The 10,494-nt window shown below is 35.1% G+C and overlaps 1 protein-coding gene across 1 annotated transcript in view; it reads left to right on the top strand.

Moving 5' to 3' along the window:
• Positions 1-326: 326 nt before the first annotated feature.
• LOC138710838 (DDB1- and CUL4-associated factor 6-like) overlaps positions 327-10,494 on the top strand; it is a 49,766-nt gene continuing 39,598 nt past the window's right edge. Inside the window, exon 1 of the mRNA XM_069841984.1 lies at positions 327-849. Coding sequence (XP_069698085.1) covers positions 762-849 — 88 coding nt within the window. The 5' untranslated portion in view covers positions 327-761. The remainder of the gene's footprint in view (positions 850-10,494) is intronic.

Below are 10,494 nucleotides of genomic sequence, written 5' to 3'. Positions count from 1 at the left end.
GCCTATTCTGGATACTGAGGACTATATTACGGTATCTTCCGCAGATGAAAATTATTTACATGGATTGAAATTTTTATGAACCTCAATCCACAATTTCAGTGTCTAGGTCATTTTCTCTCCGAAGTTCAACATTTATCTCTTAATGGATGTGAAGAATAGTAACCATACCGGTAATTATAGTAAGTTCGATTTAGAAGAAATCAAACAGTTGAACACATTACAAGTACCGTACAGCAATTTACGAAATAATAATTCTAACAAAATGTAATATTGAGATTTAGAACTATAAACTCTGGACCAGAGATTAAACATGTGAGCGCTGAAAAAAGTATTTGACGTTGAGCTTGAGAAATATATGAATGAGAGTCGAATAAGCCCCAAATGATAATTTAAATTAATCACATATTTTTAGTTAATACTCGAAATCAACTTTCTTAACTTCATGGCCTCCTAAATACATCACCAGTTCATGTAGTTGACTTTATCCGTATCATTTGACATAGGTGATATAGGCGATATGGATTACTGTTGGTTGGTACTGTGGATGTGATTTAATTCTGGTCCTGTGTACCAGCTGTTATGTGTAATGAAGGCAAATGCCTATTTTATTTTTAGCATATATGTCGGGGAGAACGTTTGCCAGCTGAATTCACTGATACACTGTTTTTTTGGTGCAAGAAACATTACTGCTTCTACTCGTTGCACAATTGTGGAACTATTTTTAACTCTGTTAACCTATTCAATCAGTCAGATTATTCAAGATGAAGGGAAGATCCAACTTATTCAGAGATGTGTATCAGCAACCCTACACAGATACAACGCGATCGAAGCTATATAGAAGTACTAAAGGTGAGTATTTGGTTTGCCATATTAATAACGATGTTACATTTTTATTCTTGAACACAAATTATGTCGCGAGGAAGGCAATTGTAATTTGACCCTAATGTGAAACAATATAGGGATTGAAAGTGTGCAAAACAACGTTTATTATAATATTTGAATTAATTCATTGTTGTATGATGTAACAGTAATGTAATTGCTTTAGTGAAACAATTCCTTCATCGTTAGAAATATTAAATATCAAGCTGATATTACAGTGAAAAATAGAACATCGCAGGTGGATGACAGTGCAGCAATGTAGGAATATTTATAGAACGCTACACAGAACTTCTATTCCTGTTACATTTGGATTCGTTTTTGGCATTATTCTATGTTTTCACATTGTCATTCTAAGATTTTTACATGTATGGTATTGTCAGGTAAAATTTCATTTATACATACCGGTAGCCTATAAAAATACCGAATGTGCAGCAAAAATTTTATTTGATAACACCACATAGAACTCGATAATGTAAACAATGTGTAAGGTCAGACATACATAACCTTACCGGTAGGCCTATGTACTTATCTACAGCTAGTTTATGAATCTGTATTATTTTAAATATGCAATTTGTCATCTGCAATTATGAAATCTAAACACGTTGGATCATTCGAACAACATTTTAAGTTCTAATAAATAAATTGCATTGCTGTCATTAATTGCCGTAGATAATAATAAACATGTTAAGTTGAGCGAAAACAGGTTAGGCCCCTAATTTGTCACTTTACTGTGGAGAGAACTGTTAATTACATGTTAGACTTAATAGTCAATTTTGTGCTTATGGCGATGATTGTTTCGCCTCAGTGACATTTTTTATGTAGGCCTATGGAAAAATTTGAAAAGAAAAACTGCGATAAGTAGTCATGTTTGATGCCACCGTACTGTATTTCACAACTCCAAACGATCACTGTTTCATACCAAAAAGTGAACAAAATGTAGGACAAGTCGATACGTGCATCGTATTCCTCCCCTCTCTTTACTTAGCAATGGCTTTTTGGAAACATAGCCTACTGTTCAGTAAGTTTTAGAAACTTTAGCTACAACGTTTTATATAATCATTCTCATACTTACACATTTTCTCTTGATGTTAATCTTGCAAAAATGTTACAGAAAACTTGCAGGTGGTCAATATTTACCATATTTTCTTATTCATTAATTATGCAGGAATGTTTTAAGTGTAGTGTGCTGATACTATATACAAGACGGAATTAAAATAATAAAAATAGTAAACAGTAGAAATGTAGGCCTACTAAATTGGTAATGGTGACAGACACGAGCTGTAGGCCTAAGATTCAGAACTTGAATACCGAAATAATATTTGTCAAAGAATGTCAGGAGTTGGGTACTGACATATTGTTGGCAGGCGATCTTAATTAAATAATAAAGAGAGAATTGCGCACAAATGTGCATAGATGTCACTGTAGCACAAATTACTTAATCTGACACATTGGTCTTGCCGTTCACTCACTACAGAATTGTGTCAGTGATTCTTTCCTTTGTTTGCACGTAAGTACATGGTATCTGTCACAGAAACACTCGCAAAGATCACATATACACATGGGGTTTGGATCATGGTAGCTTTTGGTTTTGCATAGCTTGAAGTGGAAGCCATGTATTGCCAGGCGTGTGGTCACATGCCTGAGATCGTAGGATGCCCTCTTCCAGTCGTGTGATGTCATCGCATGTGTGGTGTAGAAATCGTCCCAGATCTGGTTTTTCTTGCTTCTTAGCTCCGATCGTAGTGTCACATATTGTTCTGTTGCCGGTAGTAGCAGTTGGTGGCGCAGGTCCTCTATGTAAAAGGTCTCTCTGGCGAGCTCATAAGCTAGGCGCGATGGGGAAAATTTGGAGATGCAGAGTATCCTTTTCAGGTATGTCGCCTTGACTTTTTCTATTTGGTTAAGATTGCTTCTATTTAGATCTTTCCAGATGATCTCCAGACCGTATGTAATTATGGGGTTGATTTTTGTTTTGAAGAGCTTGATGGCTGTGTTGAGCGAGAGCTTGTTGATATTATGTATGTCCTGCATTGCTCTTGTGGCATGTGTTACTCTGTCCCTGATGTGGGTGTTGAAGACAGTTCCCTGGGTCTGAAAAGATTAATTAAAAAGAAAACATTATTTTAAAAGCAAAGTGTTATTATTATCTTTAAATCCTGTTGACGCCTTTTTGTTGAAATGGAAAATATTATTTATTTATTTATTTATTTAATCTACTCAACAATGTAATTACAGAGTAGAGAAAAGTGAAAATAACAGTAGTAATACATATAATAATAATAATTTAAACTTAAATTTAAACAGTTACAATTCAATACTACTCAACAAAAGATATCAAGCAAATATTATGGTAGCCTATCCACAGAAGATGGAACTTCAAGAACTCTGGGGATAAATGATTAAACAATTTTTAGCAATTTTCTCACAGTGTTTGTCTGCATGTGCTTCAGGTGCATTGCATACAAATACAAAGCGTTTGCTTACATAATATAGGCCTAGCCTATGTTTACTGGGCAGCCCGCGACTGGCATGAAGACCATGCAAATCGTCTTCTGCACGCTTAGCAGTCCAGTTCAGTCTCTCTATAGGTGTTGTTGTGTTGACGTTAGATTGTGTGTTATTCTTAGATGATTATGTGTTAGTAAAATGTTTAGATTTAGATTAAGGAGTGATCTTCTGCTGTTACTCTGTGGAATGGTAACATTAGGAAAATTTCTTGCAAATCATCTTTTTACCTTTCCGTAATCATTCTTTTTCAGATAAGTCTTTACCATGAAAATCGTTTGCTCCAATGTAAATTTCTGTGGTGCCATATGAGCGAGCTAATGTAAACATTTCACTAACACACTCAGAAGAATGTTGTTGTTGTTTTCTAATGCCAGGCGTTTGACAATAAAGTAATTTGACCTCTTGCACTCCAGTATTTTTCAAAGATATTATCATGGTCAGCCACTGAAGCACAGATTTTGAGGTACTCAGAAGAATGACATGCAATCAAATGTCAACAAAATCACTCCTAAATCTAAACACTTTACTAACACAATTAACTAATAATAATATGCATTCTAACATCGACCACTCCTAAATCTGAACACTTCACCAACACATTCAAAAGAACAACACGCAATCTAACGTCAACACAAACATATCTAAATCTAAACATTTCACTAACACAATAAGAAGAATAACACGCATTCTAATGTCACTTCTATAGAGAAACTGACCTGTATTGCTGAGTATGCGGGAGACTGTTTGCCGCATGTTGTATGGCTTTCGTGCAGGTTGTGCACCACCCAGTCGACCTACAATATGTAAGCAATATTACTGGTAAGCTTATATCATGTTTGTGTCAACTCTTTGTATTAGATTCTATGCCTCCCACAAATCGAAGTGCTGCCTTGTACATACAGCAGGTTATTTACTTTGGTATTTCAAAAAAAGTACCGGTACGATGTATTTACATACTTGGCTTCTAGTTGGTTTATATGTACTGTAAACAAAAGACATATTAAGTGACGACACAAATTTCGCACAGGAATAAGGATGGAAAGTTGCTGTGAAAATGGTGGCTGGCAGAGAAGTGGGATAGCATGCCTTGCATGCAAGCTTTTTGGTAGGTACATATGGCTAGATAGATAGAAATAGAGTTTTCGTAAGGTCAAGTATCAGTGACAGGTTAGGTTTGGTTAGTTCAGGTTTTTGGTATGTCTTGCATAAATGCATTTTGGTCGATAGGTGGGTATGGATAGATAAACACCTTCATTTGCTCATTTTTTATTGGTTTATTTTACGACGCTCTTTCAACTGCTATGTTTATTTAGTGCCTAAGTGAGGTGAAGATGATAATGCCAGTGGAATGAGTCCAGGGTCCAATGCCGAAAGTTGTTTGGCGTCTGAGTGAGTTGAAGATGATAATGCCAGTGGAATGAATGCTGGGTCCAATGCGAAAGTTATCTAACATTTACTCTTAATAGGTTGAGGGAAAACCTCGATCAGGTAACTTATCCCAACCAGGATTTAAACTCGAGTCCACTCGGTCAGATATCCTAACCACAGCAGTGGACTCCTTTCTTTGGTAAAACAGTAGCTTTCTCCATTTGGTAACGCAATTGTGAAGAAGTAATTACTTACAAATGGCCTTCAGAGAAGCTGGAGGGTCTTTGCTGCCCTCACATAAGCCCATCATCGGTCTGTATCCTGAGCAAGATTAATCCAGTCCCTAGCATCAAATCCCACCTCCCTCAAATCCATTTTAATATTATCCTCTCTGTACATCTGGCCTCGCCAAATGTCTTTTTCCCTTAGGTCTTCCAACTAACACTCTATATGCATTTCTGGACTTACCCATGTGTGCTACATGCCCTGCCCATCTCAAACATCTGAATTTAATGTTCCTAATAAAATTATATTTGGTGAAGAATACATTGTATGCAGTTCTGTGTTGTGTAACTTTATCAGTTCTCCTGTAACTTCATCTCTCTTAGCCCCAAATATTTTTCTAAGTTGTTGTTGTTGTTTTCTAATGCCAGGTGTTTGACAATAAAGTCATTTGACCTCTTGCACTCCAATATTTTTCAAAGATATTATCATGACCAGCCACTGAAGCACAGATTTTGAGGATATATTTTTCTAAGTACCTTATTCTCGAACACCCTTAACTTTTTTTTTTTTCTTTCTTTCAGAATGATAGTCCAAATTTCACAACCATACAGAACAACTGGCAATATAACTGTTTTATAAATTCTAACTTAGTTTTTTTGAAATCAGACTAAATGACAGAATCTTCTCAAACGAATAATAGCAGGCATTCCCATATTTATTCTGAGTTTAATTTCTTCTCAAGTGTCATTTATTTGTTACTGTTGTTCTAAGGCAGTCTATTTGAATTTTTCACCTCTTCCAAGTATAAATTTTCAATTTTTATATTTCCATTCCATATTATGTTCTGGTCACGAGACATAATCATATACTTTGTTCTCTCTCTCTCTCTCTCTTTCTCTCTTTTTTTTTTTTTTTTTTTTTTTTCCAGAATTTACTTCCAAATCTATGTCATTACTTGCTTCAAGTAAAATTCTCGTGTTTTCCCTAACAGCTTGTAGATTTTCTCTTAACATATTCATGTCATCCACATAAGAAAAAACAGCTGATGTAACCATTCAATTCCAAACCCTGTCTATTTTTCTGGACTTCACCATTACTTTTTCTCAGTGATAGGTCTAGTAAAAATTCTCTTAAGTCGTTAAGCATAAAACAATTTTTGTATAACCCCCCCCCCCCCAATTCTTTACCTTTTGGGGACATTTTCTTCGTATTGTGCTTCTCTTTTGTCATCTTCCCCACATTCTCTATCCTCTCTTCTTAGGCTGGTATTACACTATCAGAGTTCTCTGACAAAAAATATGATAAAATATTTCATCAAAGGTCTGTGATAAAAGGTAGGATTTGGAGTATATTACACTAAAATATTTTATTAATGATACCAGTAATCTAAAATTAAGGAGTTAGAACCGTCAGCCTCTGTTTATTGTAAAATAAAAGGTTTTTTGATCACAGATATGGAAAAAGGAATAAAGAACAGTACTATGCTTGTTTAGCTACAATAATTGAAGCGTTGGCTGGAACAACGTTATAAGTTAAATTTAGTAAAATTTACAGGAACTGCAAAAATGTGTACACGTACGTTGTTTTTATAGGGTAGCAAACTTTTGAGTGGACAAATTTCACGTACTGCATTGATGGACAGTTGCAAGCCAAAGAGTGTAGCAAGGTAACATGACATACAGCATTATTACACGGAAACACATTGAATGAAAATTTTGTAACTTACAATGTTGTTCCAGCCGATGCTTCAATTATTTCGAAGTATTACAATATCCATTTTGCTGAAAAAGAAACGGAAATGCCTGTGAGCTAATTAAAACCATGGATTGTAAGACGTGACAAGAAAAGGATTCATCAAAATGTATTAAAAGAGTTATAATGCGAGGACTTGAAAAGTTACATAAATTATTTGAGGTTGAATGAGGATAATTTTCATTTTGTCCAGACTTGTGTGCATTCTTTCTGTACAGCGGTTATACTCTCTCTGTTATGTAGCTACACTTTTGTCTTTTATTTCTGTTTTGTAGTTCATGTGAGATATGTTATATAACATTTCATTTGCTTCATATTCTGTATCTAGAACTGAAAACTGTCCTCCTGTAACACTTTACAACAAAGAACTTCCTGAAGCAGACATGTTAAATATTTTGGTATGCATTTAGATCGCCGATTAACATGGCGTAAACATATTGAAACTAAATGTAAAGAATTAAATTTTAAAACATCAAAAATCTATTGGTTATTGGGACCTAAGTCAAAACTGCCATTAGAAAATAAACTACTTGTTTATAAAGTCGCACTAAAACCAATCTGGACATACAGCATTCAACTGTGGGGAACTGCTAGCAATTTAAACATTGAAATACCGCAGAGGTATCAGCCTAAAACTTTATGTTCCATTGTCACTGCACCATGGTATGTCCATAATGATGTCATTCATCGTGACCTAAACATTTCTACTGTGAAAGAAGAAATCTGTAAGTTCAGTAAAAAATACCTGCACCGATTAAATTAACATCCCAATCATCATGCATTAAATTTGCTGGATAATAGTCAAACAATAAGGAGACTTAAAAGGACCAATGCTCTTGACCTTCCATTCATTTTTACTACAGCTATTTGAAACATTGTTATTTTTCTTTTGGAGTGTTGTCATGGGATAACATCGCCACTCATTCATATTCTTTTATAATATTTACTTATTGTCTATTGTAGACAGATTGTAAATGTGGCAGGTATTAAATAAAAAAAAATATTCTGTATTTGCATTGTAGTCATAGTAACAGTCCAACAATAGGTTTGTTCCAGCATGGTTCGGAATTGATTCTGAACTGCCTGTTCATGCGCAGTAGTCCAATATGTGTTCCAACAAGACTAGAACTGAATCCGAACTGATGCTGAACTCCCAGTTCCCTTTGCTTCAGAACTCATTCAGAACGAGATTAAGAGCAGAACTGGGAATTCTGAACTGTTGACGCATGCGCAGATGATTTAATCTGAAGTTATGGTTAAAATGCTTTGACACTAGGCAGGCTAAAATAAAAAAATAGTCTATTATGAGTGATTTGGAAGGTGATAGTGATATATTTTACGACAAATGAAGTGCAGAAGATGAATATAATTTTAATATGAGAAGAAACTCCAAAGGCCTTGAAAGAACAGTTCAAGAAATGTTCCAACAATGTAAAATTTCGAACTAGTTCTGACATCATACACAACTGGCGCATGCATCGAAAGAAGTTCGGTATTAGTTCGGAAAGCGTTCTGAATTACTTGCTGGAACAAACCTAATATTAGTACATTCTGCCATATTGGTTTCAAATTAGTCAAATCTTTTATGCAAGATAACAAGATGCACTTACATTTTACAAAAGATCTTGTATCGAAGAAACTTTTATAAAAGATCTGTTACACTGTATATATTTTATAATACACCATGTACACAAAATAATGTAACAAAATAATATCAGTATTTAATAACATGGTCAGAATAATTAAATTATGGTTATTGTAAGATGTTAACAAAAGTTGCGAGCTTTTATGCATTGGCAATAGTCATTGTTGCTTGAGCCATATGTCACTTTTTTCCGTATGTCACATTTTTTCCATATGTCTAATTTAAAAAAAATTGTGAATTTAGAACAGAAAACTCTGACTAATTCAGACTAATTCAATAACACAGGTTCAAAGAAATTATAGGAGAGTTTACAATATTCGTCATGCACCTTCTAGATGTGATATTCGACTATGGTATGAGAAACTTAAGCAAACTGGCAGCTTAGGAAAGCCAAAATCTACAGTAAACCGAATGTACTTGAAGCTAAAATTGCAGTTATACATGACGCTTTCCAACACAGTCCAACAAAGTCTATTCGTCGTGTATCACAAGAATTATAAATTCCACAATCAACTATCCACAAAGACCTTCTGAAGCGTCTTAAGCTCTTTCCTTACAAACTTCAAATTGTGGAGACTATTATGGAAGATGTTAAGGTAAGAAGAATGAATTTTGCCGTGGATATGTTTCATAGAATAGATGAAGATAACAATTTCTTGCAAAGAGTGCTGTTTTCTGACAAAGTGACATTCCATTTGCCGGGACGCATAAATCGTCACAATGTTCGGATATGGGGATCTGAGCCTCCTCGTATAGTGAGGGAACATGACAGAGATAGTCCTAAAGTCAATGTGTGGTGCGGGCTTATGTGTGATTGAATAATCAGACTATTCTTTTTCACAAAGAAAACTGTGACATCTGGCGTGTACCTAGATATGTTACAAGAATTTTTACTACCTCAAATTGCGCAGCTACCAAATATTTTCTTTCAACAAGATGGGGTGCCCCTGCACTAGTCTTTCTAAGTAAGACACTTCCTTGATGACTCTTTTCCTGGACGATGGATTGGCAGAGATGGTCCAATTCCTTGGCCTCCGAGGTCGCCAGATTTAACATCACTAGATTTCTTTATATGGGGCTATGTAAAGGACGTCTATAGAACACCCGTAGCCAATTTCCAGGTCTTACGTGTAAGAATAAGAGATGTCATTTCTACGATCACACCAGTTATGCTTAAAAAAACTTGGAACAAAATAGACTTTCTATTAGACATTGCACGGGCAACCAGAGTCGCATATGTATAAACTGTGTAACAAAACTCCCAACATCTGTTAATCTCACAAAGCAAACAGAATAAAAATATGTTTATTGGTTTCAAAGTTATTGCTGTGTATTCTTGTTACATTATTTTATGTACACGGTGTATACATTTTATGATAGATTTTTTACATATCTTTGATAGTATATTTAATATACCAGTCTTACTTTTGATTATGTTCTTCCATTTAATCTTGTTTTTATTATTTTCCATCCTCATTCAGATTGTCCATTTTCTATGCTCTTCTTCTTTTTTCTGCTTTTTCCTTCGTTTGTTTTTTATTCTTTATCTCCTTCTTCTTCTTCTTCTTCTTCTTCTTCTTCTTCTTCTTCTTCTTCTTCTTCAGTGTTCACTTCTAGTCGGTGTTAAACACAAATTTCAGGAACTCCCATTGCTTAGTCCTGAAACGTTACTTGGCTGGTTGGCAGCCTGATCCCTATGCAATCTCTAGCATTCCCTACCATGAAAGCATAGTACTCTTCCAACCTACTGTCAGTCATGAGTGTGTTTTCATTAAAGAGTACAGTAATGTTATGCAGGGGTGAGATAGCCTATTCACTGCGTCATTGTATATTCATCTTGAAGATGTATACCGAGTGCAGGGAGGAGATTTTCAAAATCTAGCTATGGTCCAATGCAGCTCCTTTTTCATCAAGTTTTTCTTCTGTAAGCACATGACGTCTTTTTTTTTTTTCCCCTGTTCAATCACACAACCTGTTTTATGAAACTTACCCACTAACTTTAATATTGCTTTTCGTGTTGGAACTGGGCTGCCAGGAAATTTACGTCAAAATGCTTGTCTTGTTCTGCCACACAACTTTCTGCACTTTTTGTTCGTCTTCAAAATTATGATGACACA

Source organism: Periplaneta americana, chromosome 12 (assembly GCF_040183065.1).
Source record: "Periplaneta americana isolate PAMFEO1 chromosome 12, P.americana_PAMFEO1_priV1, whole genome shotgun sequence".
NCBI classification, from domain to species: Eukaryota; Metazoa; Arthropoda; class Insecta; order Blattodea; family Blattidae; genus Periplaneta; species Periplaneta americana.
The sequence above is the reverse complement of the archived record's forward strand: the minus strand, read 5'-3'. Positions and strand labels throughout refer to the sequence as shown.